The sequence below is a fragment of the Elephantulus edwardii genome, unplaced genomic scaffold (assembly GCF_000299155.1).
Source record: "Elephantulus edwardii isolate Elephantulus edwardi_28Jun2011 unplaced genomic scaffold, EleEdw1.0 scaffold00269, whole genome shotgun sequence".
Classification (NCBI taxonomy): domain Eukaryota; kingdom Metazoa; phylum Chordata; class Mammalia; order Macroscelidea; family Macroscelididae; genus Elephantulus; species Elephantulus edwardii.
In genome coordinates this window covers 1,583,801-1,597,761 of record NW_006400019.1, presented here as the reverse complement: position 1 = coordinate 1,597,761, position 13,961 = coordinate 1,583,801, and the positions used below count along the sequence as shown (strand labels likewise).

General features: G+C 60.0%; 1 protein-coding gene across 3 annotated transcripts; it reads right to left on the bottom strand.

The window, feature by feature from the left end:
* Nucleotides 1-223: 223 nt before the first annotated feature.
* On the bottom strand, nt 224-10,703 carry L1CAM (L1 cell adhesion molecule). 3 transcript variants are annotated; one of them, XM_006899932.1, is made up of 28 exons: nt 10,618-10,703; nt 8,501-8,515; nt 8,180-8,285; nt 7,846-8,048; nt 6,894-7,016; nt 6,643-6,813; nt 6,323-6,434; nt 6,043-6,227; nt 5,780-5,911; nt 5,488-5,634; nt 5,065-5,176; nt 4,816-4,982; nt 4,584-4,740; nt 4,368-4,492; nt 4,145-4,255; nt 3,846-4,043; nt 3,644-3,714; nt 3,335-3,560; nt 2,816-2,931; nt 2,455-2,656; nt 2,258-2,380; nt 2,007-2,180; nt 1,816-1,935; nt 1,575-1,730; nt 1,330-1,464; nt 972-1,044; nt 825-836; nt 224-492 (listed from the first exon to the last, which is right to left on the bottom strand). In XM_006899932.1, the coding sequence occupies exons 1-28, from the start codon at nt 10,691-10,693 to the stop codon at nt 261-263; spliced, it is 3,780 nt and encodes a 1,259-aa protein (XP_006899994.1). In that variant the 5' UTR covers nt 10,694-10,703; the 3' UTR covers nt 224-260. The 3 variants fall into 3 exon arrangements, with proteins under 3 accessions (XP_006899994.1, XP_006899995.1, XP_006899996.1); XM_006899933.1 differs by lacking the exon at nt 825-836 and having other exon boundaries at nt 10,618-10,698; XM_006899934.1 differs by lacking the exons at nt 825-836; nt 8,501-8,515 and having other exon boundaries at nt 10,618-10,693.
* Between the last annotated feature and the right edge of the window lie 3,258 nt (nt 10,704-13,961).

The following is a 13,961-nucleotide window of genomic DNA, read 5'->3' as shown; positions in this document are numbered from 1 at the left end:
GCTGGGGGCCTAAGGGAGGGGTGCAGCTGGGTTTTGGCAATAAACTGGGTAGTGGGTTTGAGAAGGAAGTTCGAGGCAGTAAGCACCTCTCCCCGGCCTCCAAATTCCAGCCCCACCAACCCAGGGCCAGAGAACAGAGCCCAGGGCATGATGAAAGGAGTTGGAGGCCCTGAATTCCAAGGTCAGGAACACTTTGGCCTAGAATGCTCCCAGACCTGGGCCTGGGCAGAGCCCTGCCTCCAGTGCCACCCTCCACTCTGCTACTCCAGGGTCACTGCAGGATTGATGGGGGAGGTGGCTCCAGAGCTGTCATTGCCCCCTGCTGTCTCCTTCTCCTTCTTGCCGCTGTACTGGCCAATGAAGGAGCCATCCTCATTGAACTGGACATCCACACTGCCCCCATAATCGGCCAGGCTGTCATCACTGCCCAGAGGCTTGATGTCCCCATTGAGGGATGGCTGGCTGCTGCCAAAGGCCTTCTCCTCGTTGTCACTGCAGGGACAAAGGGTTAAGAGGGCTGTGTCGGCTGCAGCATAAGCTGGGAGGCGCGGCTGGGACCCTGGCCACCTTGGTGGCTCTACAGCCACTCCGGTTTGATGACCCTGTGCCTGCTGGGTCCTGGGGCTGTGAGAACCAGGACAGGATGTGCCTGTGCTTCCCCTTAAGTTCCAACTCCCTGATGCCTGGGTATCGGTGTGGGTCACACCGAGGCTCAGCTTCCCCCAGAAACGAGGAGCTGCTGTGACTGCGCGAGGCCCGGGGCACACAGTCCTGGCCACCACAGGGCCCATTCAGCCCCCTGGGGTCCCCGGACCCCTCCTTACCTCTCCAGGGACCTGAAGTTGCCCGCAGCACAGAAGAGAGAGAGAAACAGGGTCAGACTGGAGAGGCCAGGTGCAGCAGCCCTGCCTAAGGCCCTGCTTGGGACCCTGCCTGGGGACAGGCCAGAGCCCGTTTGGGCAGCAGCTCACCTGTACTCGCCAAAGGTCTCGTCTTTCATCGGCCGCGCCTCGGAGTCGGCCTGGGTGTCCTCCTTGTCCTTCACTGTACATACAAGGGAGAGGGGCCTGCTTCCTCCTCGGTCCCAGCTTGCCCCTGACCTCCATGCCCTGGTCCCCAGGGATGGGGGCAGGGGCAGGGATATCCTCTCTGCTCCAAGCACCCCACTTCTGCCTTCACAATGCTACCCAGCACTCACAACCCTGTCAGGCTCATAGAAAGGACTGCGGGCAAGGTGGCCCGCTGCTTCCCACACTCTGCTGCCCTCACCTTGCGCCCAGCACCCCCGGGCCCTGATGGGGCCGCCTGGACCCGGGGCTTGGGGGTCACCTGAGTACTTGCCACCCTTGCTGCGCTTAATGAAGCAGAGGATGAGCAGGACAAGGAGCAGAAGGACGAGGGCACTGACAAAGCCGATGAACCAGCCCTCGGTGGCAAAGCTGGGCGGAGGCAGCCTCACCCGTCCTGGGGGCCAAGCAGACAGTCCCCTGACCCCACAGCCTGGCAGGCAGGAGCTCCACGGCTCAAGGTCTGTGGGGTGCACACAGGGACAGGGCGCTCCCCTCGGGCCTCACCGGTGCCGTTGGTCTTCACCTCCATCTGGCGCAGGACCACTCTCTCCTTGAGCAGGTGGATCTCGTAGTCCGTGTCCGGCTGCAGGTCCCACTGTGTGTAGGAACTCTGGTTGTAGCTGACGTACTGTGACGGGAGGAAGGCCCCCACCTTCTCCTCTGTCGGGGGTGGGGAGAGGATGGCCAAGGTGAGCAGGGGCCTCAGGCAGGTCCCCGCCCCACCCCACTGCCCCAATGGCCTCACCACCCCGGGCCTTGAACCGGATGTGGAACCCGAAGTTGCACTGGCCCTCCTTAGGGACCCAGGAGACGATGCTGTAGTTCTCGCCTGCCATGGCCGAGATATTGCCAAAATCTGGGACCCCTGAGGGCGGAAAGAAGGGGTGAGCTTTGCGGTCACCTCACGTCCACCTCCACCCAGGTCCCTCAGCTCACCTGACAAGGCCATGGTGCCCCCTTCCCGAACAATGGCTTCGCCCGGGCCCTTCTTCGTGGTGGCCTGGAGCTCGAAGCGGTACCGAAGGTCAGGGCTGAGGTTCGTCAGGTTGTGCATCCGGAGGTCCGGGTTCGAGAGTTCGAACGACAGCTGTTCCTCACCACCCTTGTCCACTGTAGGGACAGGCAGGCATCACGTGGCTGTGCGCCCAACCTGCCCCGCCGCACCCTCAGCCAGAGCGCCCCCTTACCTGGGCGGTAGGAGAGCACATAGCCAGTGAGCACACCATTGTGGCTTAGCGGAGGCTGCCAGCGCAGAAGCAGGCTGGTGTCCGACTGGCATTCCAGGTGCAGCGCCTCAGGGTGGCCGGGCACTGCGGAAAGAGGGGAGTGGGCAGGGCCTCACAGTGGCTCCGGGGCAGGGGGAGGGCAGGGACACGGGCCTCACCTCCCTCTGGGGTGACAAAGGTGGTCTCACTGGCAGGCCCCGCTCCCCGCCCATTGAAGGCCTGCACCTCCAGGCGGTAGGAGCTATAGGGTCGCAGGTCGCTGAGAATGACACTGGTGATGTTGGCAGGTACCACTATGTGGCTTCTGTGCACATGTCTCTTGCTGTGCCTTCTCTGGCTGCCCTCCCACCAGTACGTCACCTGGGCCAAGCAAGAGAAGACTTGTAGAGGAGAGGCAGGCAGGGGCCATGGTCCTGAAGAATACTCGCTCCCACACTCCCCCAACTCAGACCCTATCCCAGTCCCTGTCAGTCCACACCCAGTCTCCCCTTTCTTAGTCAATGTGGCCTGGGCCCTTACATTGTATCCCCGGAGGTGGCCCTTGACCTGGGCTGGGTCCACTGGCTGCCACTTGACCAGCACAGCACTGAAGTTGAGGACCTTGACGTCATCTAACTGGGGACTGGCCTGGGGAACTGGGAAGAGCAAGACTTGGGGGGGGGGGGAACCCTGAGCCTTGAGCCCCGACCCCAGGCCAGCTCAGGGCTTCCCACGCTTGAGAAGGTCTACTGACTACTGTCTAGTAGTAGAAAGTCTAGGTCTACTGCCAGGAGGAAAAGCAACAAAATCACAACTCATGTAAGAGTGGCGTCTGGAAAGTTCCAGATTCAAGGAAACTAACGCCTCATCACTAAGCCAAGCCATGAGCCCAGGCCGGCCGGGAAGCGGAGGAAATGGATGAAGCAGATGTGGAAGGAAAAGTGCTGGGAGGCACAGGGCTGGGAGAGGACAGCCTGTCCCAATGAGAGGGCGTGGCTGCACAAGGCTTTCGGCTGCCACGGCCGGCCGGCAGCCAGGGTTGGCAGGGCCTATACTCACAGTCCTCCCCGGAGTAGCCAACGGCGACGTGCGGTTCGGGGCCCTTGCCCTGGCTGTTGACAGCCTGGACTTTAATCTCATAGGGCACGAAGGTGGATGTGTTGGTCACCACTAGAAACGGCTCGCTCACAATCTGCTCCTGCCAGGCTGCCCCCCGGGCCCCCTGAGGGCGCCACTGTACTCGGTACTGAACCTGTGGGGCGTTCCAGTCTATCCACTTGAGTGGCTGTGGGAAGAGCAGACATGGAGGTGGTGGAAGCACGGAGACCCCAAGTACACAGCACCCCGCTCAATGCCCGGGGCCCTCACCTTCCACGTAATGACCATGTTGTTGGTCTCGTTCCCTTCCCCCCTCACATCCGCTGGGTTCTTCTCCGGAGCTGCAATGCAATTTGTTGACATGGTACACCCAGGGCACCATTCGCTGAGACCCGAGGCCAAGGGGCCCAGCTCCCACCCTCCCCGTCCCTCTGGAGGTCTGAGCCTGCCATCTGCCCTGCTGGGTACTCACCTGCCTGAGGTGTGACCACGGTCTCAGAGGCTGGGCTGGGCTCCCCGGGGCCATACTTATTGATGGCAGTGACCCTAAAGGTGTAGTGGACATAGGGTGACAGCTTGAGGGTAGCAGAGGTCTGGTTGCCTGGCACCTTGCCCAGACTGAACCATTTCTCTGGCTCCATTTCCTTGTCTTCAAATTCAATGTCATACTCTGCCAAGAAACAAAGCCATGACAGCAGAGTCTGTGGGGTGAACAGGGAGAGGGGCACGCAAGGGGGTCTTCCCAGGAAGAGTGAAGGCGGAGGGGCTTACTCTCAATGGGGGCATTGTGGTCCTCGGCGGGGCTCCAGGACAGGTGCACCTGGCTCTGTTTCAACAGGTGGTGGTCGGCCAGCTCCAGCTGGGACACAGGCCCAGGGCTCCCTGAAGACCACCAATGGTGAGTCTCTGCCCTGTGGGGAGTCTCCAGGGCCTGGAGACCTGCCTCCCCAACCTGAGCCTGCAGGCCTGTGTCCTGTTAGACCCCGGGACTCACCCACCACCAGAAGCTGGGCCTGGCTCTCCACTCTGTCCAGCTTGGTGCTGGCCACACAGCTGTAGTTGCCCTGGTCACTGTAGTCCAGGCTGTAGATGACCAGGTGGCCATCCTCAATGAAGTACCTGGTAGGCAGGGAGGCAGGTTCGCTTCCGTCCGCCAGAGACCTTGCCTCTCTCCACTTCCCGCCCCTCCCCCCAACCACGAGGTCCTCACTTGTCGTCGTCTCCAAGCTCCTGGAGGTCATGGCCATCCCTGCGCCAGGTGATACTGTGTTGCAAGGAGCGATCAAAGGAGGCTTGGCATGTGAACGTTACCCTGGAGCCCTTCTTCTCAATTGTACTTCGGGGCCCCTGTGTGATCTGAGTAGCATCTGAGGGTAACAAAGGGGAGAGTCACTCTCATGTCCCCCAAAGGCCCTGGCGCCCTGCCACAGGACATATCTGACCTTTGACCTGCAGGTTAGCCACAATGGTCACATTGTTTTGGTCATTGGTGGCCTGGCAGAAGTAGCGTGCGGTGTCATTGGCCTGGAGGTCCCGGATACCCAGAGTTCCATTGGCGTAGGGGAAGAAGCGTTCATCTTGCAGAACGGTCGCCCCTTCCTCATCCAGCCTATCAGAAGTGGTGGGACGGCTCAGAACCCCCACTGTGGCACCCAAAGGCCTCCCTGCCCTCTCAGGTGCCAGGCCCTCACCACTGGATGCTGGGCACAGGGGCTCCAAACGCCTTGCACAGAAGGTAAGCTGTGCTGCCCTCGACAGCCAGGTATGTCTGGTTGTCTGGAGTCAGGATCTGGGTGGGTAGCTCTGCAGAGGAAGTCAGGGATGGGCACAGCTTAGCCGCGTGACCAGGGTCCCTGGCCCTAGGACTGAAGGCCACTCTCCAGAGGGGGGCGGGGAGTTCTTCTCCGGCCCTGAGGCCCCAAGGCATCATGCTGGGCCTCTCAGACCCTTGGAGTCAACCCTCGACTGGTTGCCCCTTCCAGAAAACCTTCCTCGGACAGCATGTGTACTCGGCACCCAGGCCGGAAGCTCCTTTCAGAGTTTCCTCATCTGGAAAATGGTACCAAGAGCCCAGATGTGGGGAGGGCAGGGGGAGTGGCGCCGGTGGCACTCACGAACAACATAGATGTAGGCGTTGGCCAGCAGGTGCCCGTGCCGGTTGCGGGCCTCACACTGGGTCACCATTGTGTCACTGGGCTGCACGTTGTTCAGGACTAAGGAGTCTCCCAGCTGAGTCCAGGACTTCTGCTCGCCTTTCAGTTCTGTGGGCACAGTGGGGTTGGAGCACAGATGTGGCTGAGCCCTGAGCAACCCCAGGCCCCTCCCTGTCCTCCCATCCTCTTCTCCCTCCTCTCTTCCTCCAGCCCGCAGCTGTGGCCCAAGTGCCCCTGCCCACACCCTTCTCACCCTCCACATGGATGCCGTTGATCCTCCAGCTCACTTCCGGCTGCGGTCGACCCTGGACCTGGCAGTGTAGACGTACCGTCTCTCCTGGCCCATACAAATGGCTCTGGGGCTGGTGCAGCCAGTACGGGGCAGCTGAAAGAGGAGGAGTGTGGCCTGAGCCCACAGCCTGCGTGCAGCCCTTACCAGAGGTGGGAGCTCTGGCCGAGAGGTGGCTGAGAGGTGGCCAAGAGGCGGCAGCCCAGGAGACGGCAGGGAGCCCATACCCTCCACAGTGACGTAGTACGTGTGCCGAGCAGTGCCCAGCGCATTCTCGGCCAGGCAGTGGTACTCGCCATCGTCCTCCTCACCCACATTCACCAGGTGTAGTGTCTTGTTGTGATTTTGGTAGGTCACACGGTCGGATGGCATGGGACCACTGAGGCGCAGCCATTTGATGGTGGGTGTCGGGCTGCCCAGAAAGGAGAAGAGAAGCGAGCGAGCACAGGCTGCTCACCCAGCCCTGTGGCAGAGGCCACCGCCACCCTCCCAGGATCCTGGACTCACAAGCCCTCAGCGATGCACTCCAAGACCAGGGGCTGTCCCTGCAAGGCCACCAGTTGGCTGCTGGAGTTGGTGGGGAAGAGCAGGCGTGGCTTCCTGTCAATCATGCTGTTGGCTGGGAGGAGAAAGGAGCGGCTTGACCTGCTCCCCACCCTGAAGCACAAGCTCAGCCCTCGCCAGCCCCTGGGACCTGGGTTCCCTCCCCACAAAAAGAGAAGCCCCCCCCCCCCACTCTGCTCTCACTGCCTGCCAGGGCCTGCCCCAGGGAGACCACAACTTCTCCCTCAGGGGGCCAGGAGTGCAGGTGGAGCTTCAGGACTCACTGGCCTTGACCCGGAGGTCAATGGGCTCCTTCTGAATGATGGTGCGGGCCCCGAGGAAGTGAGCATGGCAGATGTAGTCCGAGTGGTTGTCTGTGGTGACCACATTGGCAAAGTAGAGGTTCCCATTCTGGCCCATTGTCACCCGCTCGTCCTGCTTGATGTGAAGGATCTCTGTGGGGGTACAGAGAGCAGGCAAGTCAGGACCCTTGCAGGGACCCTCACCCCGCCCAGCACCCAGGGGCGGCACCTACTGCTGTTCATCCAGTAGATGCGGGGGGGCTCAGCGCTGGGCGGTGGGTGGCAAGGAAGCACCACTGGCTCCCCTTCTTCCACCTCCACCGGCTTCACTGTCTCCTTTGGCCACTTGGGGGCCCCTAGAATGAACAGAGAGGCTGGCACTGTGGGCTGTTGGGGGTGGTGTGTAAGACTGCTGTGAGGAGTTCCACAAGAGAGGTGCAGAGACTCTGGTTTCTTTGGGGACTCCAGGCCGAGAAGCACTTTGGAGGCTGAAGAGCAGCACTCAGCAGCCCTTCTCCCCAGGCAGGTGGATGATGGGTCCCTCTTTCAGGCTGAGGGCAGAGCAGGAGTGAGTGGAGGGGGCTGAGGTACAGCAGTGGGGGAGGGGAGCCTGGACAGATGCAGGAGTCATAGACCCTTCCATCATACTGACACAGAAACCATGGCAACAGTTCCCAAGGTAACGGGGCAAGGTGGGGGGAGCTCGAGGCAGCAGGAGGCCCAGCAAGGAAAGCCCCCAGGAAAGGGTGACGTGGATCAATACAGAGATGGAAAGTAGGAGGGGGAGCCACGGTGGAGGTGGAGGTGGAGGTGGAGGTGGAGGTGGAGGAAGTCGGGGAGTTGGGGGTTGGTTCCAGAGAGAAGATAGAAGGAGAGTGAGGAGGTGGAAGGGAGACAAGAATGCAGGGCTAGGCGGGCAGTAGGCTGGACCATGAGGGTGCAGTCCTGGCCAGGGTCCCCCACAGAGGAGGATAGAAGGAGGAGACAAGGCCGGAGAGCAGTCAGTCAGACAGAGGGAGCAGTGGTGGGGGGCGGGAGGGCGGGTGAGTGGTGAGAAAGCAGTGAGGAAGGGGTCTGGGTTGAAGTCAGTCACTGGCAAGGTAGCAGGTTTCCAGCTCAGGCTCCTATGAAGGCCTACAGGAGGAACTGGGACCCCCACCCCCTGGGCCCCATAGAGGTACACACCCTCAGCCACCAGCTGGATCTCATGGGACATGGCAGTGCCCAGCTTGTTGCTGGCAAAGCAGCGGTAGGTGCCCTGGAATCTCTGGGCGAAGTTGCTGCTATTGCCTGTGAGGGTGAAGGAGCCCGAGTGGGCCACCTGGTTCACAGTCACACCCCGCTCCTCCTCAGGTTTGAAGCGCACACCATCTCGTGTCCAGCGGAATCTGTGGGCAGAGAAGGGTTGGGAGGCCAGAGGCCCTGGAAGCCAGGCCAGGGGCTATGCTGGGCCCAAGGCTAGAGCAAAAGCAGCCAGGGCCCACGGCAGAGGTGGGTGTGAGAGTGGGCCGTCACTCACTGCACTTTGGGTTTGCCAGTGGCCTCGCATTTGAGGCTGATGTCATCAGTGGGGAAGACAACCAGGCGCCTGGGTGACTGCTCTGTAATGTTGGGTGGTTCCATCACTAGAGAAGGGTGAAAGAATGCCAGTGAGGAGAGTTGGGGCAGATATCATGGCCTCACCCATGCTACAGTGTGGGTGACAGGGGTTGGGCCCTCAACAGCCCCAGAACTGCAGTAGCAGGGGGAGAGAGGAAGGAAAAAGACCCAGGCTAGCACCCAGACACTGGGCTTGTAGAGCAAGGAATGGAGGAGACGCTCCCACACCACTGTAACTTACCATGGCGGCCCTCATCTGGGACATCCAGGCAGCAGGAAGAGAAGGAGAGAGTGCTGAAATGGCCCCAGCAGGCTGTGCGTGGGGTACATACTGGGCTGGAGGGGTGACAGGTCAGGCCCAGAGGCACAGCCCAGAGTGGAGACAACAGCAGGCAGGCAGAGGGAGAAAGGCTGGACTATCACTAGGAGTGCTCTAGGACAGCCCTGCATGCCGCCTGCCCTGCCCAGGGTGCCATGCCTGGTCCAGCCCACTTCCCTCCTAATGCAATTAGCACAGCTCAGTTTTCAACTATCAGGATGCATCCTTCAGAGGTCAGCTGCCCTGCCCCTCGCCCTTCCAAAGGCCCTGAACAGCAGCAGCAAAGTCTCTCCAGCCCAAAGGACGGGCAGCTGTCCGTGGGCCTCTCCCCATTCCCCAGTGCCTACGGCAGTGGTTAGAATGTGTTGCCCAACGCTGGTGGCTGAGAGAAGAGAGGTGACTTCCAGGGCCCAGGTGAGAGGGCCCCCTCAGAGGACACAGCTGGGGGACCTAGCTAGGGAGGGGCAGGAGTTGGTGCAGACAGAGTAAGGGTAAAGGACAGTGACAGGGACAGCAGGATGAGGGACATGCTCAACGGAGACAGCAAGAAAGGCTAAAATGGAAGGGGGCGCCTAGAGGGGCCCCAGCAGGGACGTGCCCTCTCACAGCACTGACATCAAACACCATGGTCTGTGGCCCTGCTGCTGTCTCTTCTAATTCATTCCTGGCCCCTCCCTGCACACAGCCCAGCCCGTGTGGTAGAAAAGCTGGCTGTCACCAGGGTAAGTTTCTGGAGCTTCTGGCCAGTTGCCACACCTGAGGCAGCCGATCAAGAAGGCGGAAGGCGCGGGAAGGCACGGGCATTCCGTGTGCACACTCTGGTCTGTCCAGTCACTGCATGCACATGCTGGTACACACGGTTGTACTGGCTGCGCCCTCCGTCCGTGTGGACGACCGTGTTGAAGCCCTTATTTGGTTGGGTTCAGTTTGTCCCTGCACCTCCTCCTCTGCCTTACGGTGTATCAGTAAGTGTAACTGCATGGGCCTTTATGTGCATGTCCGACCTGTGTCCTGGCAGCCACTCTTCATATCCTCTAAGGTCACCCCGCTGCAGCCCTGGGCCCTTTCCTGGTAAACTGTCTCCCCTTCTCCCAGAGGCACTCCTTAATGCTTAGATCTAGGGCTACAGGTGGCAAGGAGGGAGGGAAGGAGCAGGATGCGAGACACCAATGCCGTCTGACATGCTCCCCTGTGAAATGCCCCCTCCCAATCTCTCCAGCCACTTAGAGCATCAAGTTTCCCCCATTTCCTCCCCACCCTCAGGAGAGAGCACTGCAAACATACTCATGTATCAAGCCGCCAACAACCCGCCCAGTGTGAGCAGATCTTCACAGACCTGTCTGAACAGAACAACTGCACTGATTCCCAAATTTACCCTCAAAGGAAATCACAACCACAAATACCCACACTTAGCCAACCACCATCACATTCGGATACGTCAGCCACACACAGGAGGGAAGCCTACTTCCCGACCTATGAAACTCACAGGCTCGTCCAACGGGACCGTAACCTTCCAACCACAGACACGTACTCCAGCATCCCACTCCCCACCTCACAGCTACACATGACATTCAAGAATCCAGCACACTGGGCCTAGGGTTTTCAAGGGGCTTTCCTCTCAAGAGGCCAAGATGGGAAATAATCAGTTAAGGATTTCAGGGTCAGAAGAGGAAGCAACACTTGAGTCAAGGCCTTCCCACAAGCCCCACCCCTCCTGGTGCTGTGGACCTGGGAAGCAGAGAAACCAGGGTGATGGAGGTGGGTGAGGCCAAGCAGCAAGGGGGGGAAAGTAGAGCAGGCAGAGACTGTGGTCCCAAGACTGTGTTGGGGCGGCTGTCCATGGTGCTGGAACCAGGCTCTGCGCCCTGTCCACGGTGCTGAACCGGCCCAGCGCCTCTTTTTCTACCCCTCTTTCCGGAGGCACCTAACATCCTTGGTAACGCCTATCCACTCGATGCCCAAGGGCCCAGAACGGGGGCATGGTGGGATGGCAAAAGATCAAGATGGGTCTAGCGCTGCGGCGAGGGGAGCTTACTCACACTCCTCGGGGATCTGGATGAGTACGCAGGGGCTGCACAGGAACAGAGGCCACACGTAGCGCAGCACCACAGCCATCTTCCTGGCAGCTCCGGCGGCTCGGCAGGACACGGCCGACCGGGCTCAGCTCCGATTCCCGCCCAGGGATCAGGAAGCTGGTGGGGGGCTCGAGGAGGGAGTCGTGGTGGGGGCACTGGGAGAGGAGAGGAGGGAAGGGAAGAAGGCGGGAGGAGAGAAGGGCCAAATGAACTCTAGTGAGAAACATCCGGGCAAGTCCAGCCTCCTGGCCCCGCCCTCAGCTGGCCCACTCCCCCACCCACGCCCACTGCGCCTGCTTCTCCTCCCTTCCTGCTTTCTGTCTGTGCCTTCCTGCCAGCTGCCTCCCTAGCACCAACTTGTTGCCCCAATCAATTCCCTTGGGCATACCACAGGCTGCTTTATGCACATGACCCCATGTGTGTATAGATGTGCCCGGGAGCAGGTGTCCATGACTGTATGTGCACGCGTGGCCATGTTCATGTCTCTCCTCTGGGGGTTGGGTTCACATGTGTGCAGTCGCAAGTGTGTGTGTCAATACGTGGCTGGATGTGAGTGTGTGTGCACAGGCATGTGCTCTGTCTGCACCTGCATGTCTTCTAGAGCGCTCACACACACACACACACACACATACACACTCATCTTCTTGTGTGTCTGCAGAGGGTGAATTTAGCCTGAGTGTGTACACACATTCTTGTGTGTGGATCTGTGTGTGGATTTGTGGGAGGTGAGTATTTGTGCAGACAAATGTAGAAAAAGACTCTAATCAGTCCCGATGGGTTTCAAAGTCGACTGGTCCCTGACTATTGTTCTGGTCTAAAATACCAGCAGTGGAGCTTAGACAAAGGGGAGCTTAGAAGGCAGGAAAGGGGCCCAAGAGGCCTGCATTTTATAGGAAAAGGAAGACTGCCCTTGAGAAGTAGCGGGAGAGGGGAGAGCACCTCTTGCTATCCCCCAGCGCCCACCCCCACCCCCAAGCACACAAGCGCAACAGAGGTTAAAATGGCCTCTCCAGTGCAGATATACTAAGCCTGGGGTCAGGAACCTTGCCAGTGCTTCTGATATCTCTCAAGGGTTTGGCAGCGCCAGTTCCTAGATCTTTTTCTGGTTTTTTAGGGCTTAACATTGCTCATGTGTCCACATGACCAGGAGACGAAACATCCAAAGAGGGGCCAGTCTGGAAGGGGACTGGATGGTGGACAATAGGTTACGAGGTGTCAGATCTACCTCTCCAGAGATATCCCCCAATTCCAGGCCACGAGACTGGCTTGAGCAGCCCAGAGCAAGGACAACAGAGGGTCAGTGCAGCCCTCTCCTCCCAGAGCAAGCTGTGTGATAAGGATGGCCCAACTGGCTGACCTCAAGGCTCTTAGAAAGCAGTGGGAGACTCAGATCAGAGAGCAGGTGATCAAACAGTAGCCTTAGGTACTGTGCACTCGGGCTCAGGAGGGAGAAAGGAGAGAAACTGGGGCCAGGAGCCCGAGGACCCTGCTACAGCATACCCTGTTTATTGGAATGATTGATAGTCTCGAAAGAAACCACCAGCTCTTCCAGATAGAGGTACCCAGAAAGGCATTTGGCCTGTAGACCCAGAGGAGTGTACACCCACACCCACTCTGCCTGCATCCAGACTCCTCAAGGCCTCACAACAATCTCTTCTGGTCTCTCCGTATTTGCCACCCAGCTAGCCACCACCCCAGGCACACGAAGGCAGGCAGCTAGGAGGGGCTCTGAGCGCTCACCATCACAGGGCAATTACCAAGCAAGCGGCTAAGGTTGTCAGCCCAGCAGGCCCCCCGCCCCCATCGCCACACGGAGGTGAGGGAGAGGGAGGTGGGGCAGCAGCAAGCTGGTGTACAGAGAGAGCCAAGGCCACGTCTGTGAGGGGGGCAGACTGGGGAAGACGGAAGGTGACAGACAGAGAGAAAGAGGCAGCAGGAGAGAAGTAGAGCTGGAGAGGGTGGGGCAGGGACTTGAGACAAAGACTGCCACAGCCAAGATGGAGACTGTTAGCAAGCTGAGACTCAGGTAGGAGGAAAAGGAGAGAAAAGCCAGCTGGAGAAGTGCTGACGAGAAATGGCAGAAGGAGCTGGGACAGAGGGGGAAGTGTGTGCGCATGAGGCCAACAGGCGCCTCTGCCTTGGCCTTGTCCCTGGGGAGGGGGTGGCAAGGGGGGAAGAGGAGCCTGAGATGGGCTTTAGGCCAGAAAGGGGGCTTCTCAGGCTCTGAGGTCAGGCTAAAGGACAGCAGGCTAAACGACCAACCAGCGGGGCTGAGAGGAGACAAAGCCCCATGGCGACTTGTGGCACAGGGGGAGGGGAGGCTGTCAGACCACGGGGAGTCACAGGGAATTGGGATGCTGCAGGAACCCAGGGGGCCATGTGCCTAGAAGGCTGCTCTAGAGTCTTGAAGGGATATGTCTGCGAATGGCTGGGCACCAACTGAGCACCGCCATGGCACAGAGGAATGCAAGACAAAGACAGGGTGCAGGCCCTCCCACTCCAGCGGAGGCCCAGTGGAGGCCGGGGGAGAAGGGCGGGGCAGACGGGAGGGGGGGGGAGGTCGGGGAGAGGCAGGGCCAGGCCCCAGGGAGGGGCTTCGAAGGGAGCCCTGCCCTTGCCCCACCCTGGCACCCAGGTGCACCCCGGATTGCCCTGGGAGTTGGCAGAGCTGCCTTCCTCCCCTAACACACCCACACCCCAGCACCCCTACCAGGTCAAGGCTAAAGGGAAAGCGGGTCCTGCATGTGCACACAGCTCTCCGCTGACACAGGGCCTCCAAGGGAGCAGCATGCCTATGCTTGTGCCTTGTGAGGCCGCAGCTGAGGGGCGTCTGGGTGTGTATGTGTCACACACGTGGGAGTGCGGGCGACGGGCAGCTCCAGTGAGGCGTGAGAGGGTCAAAGTGTGGGTGCCAGGGCTGTGTGCACCCCAGGGGGCATAGAGATATCTTCATGTGGGCGGTCTCTTCAGCAGTGCTAGGGGGAGAGGGTGTGCCTAGCCGTGTCACCTCTACCCCATGTGCTGTGTCCCTTTAAGGCTCCTCCAGGCCCTCCCCAGGCTGTGGTTGGCGGGTTTCCATGGTGATGCAGCCCAGTTCCGCAAAGAGGTGGGGGAAGCCAGAGGAAAGCCCTTCTGTAGCCTAGTTGGAGATTTCAATAATACATAAAGGGGGCTGCTGGTGGGAGCCCCACAGCTACCAGCGCCCAGAAGTCTTAAAGGGCCCAGCTTGTAGAAGAGAGCACCCCGGTGCTCTCTAATGTGGGGGTGCTCCCTGAGCAGCAGCAGCTCACCAACCCTTAACCAGAAGG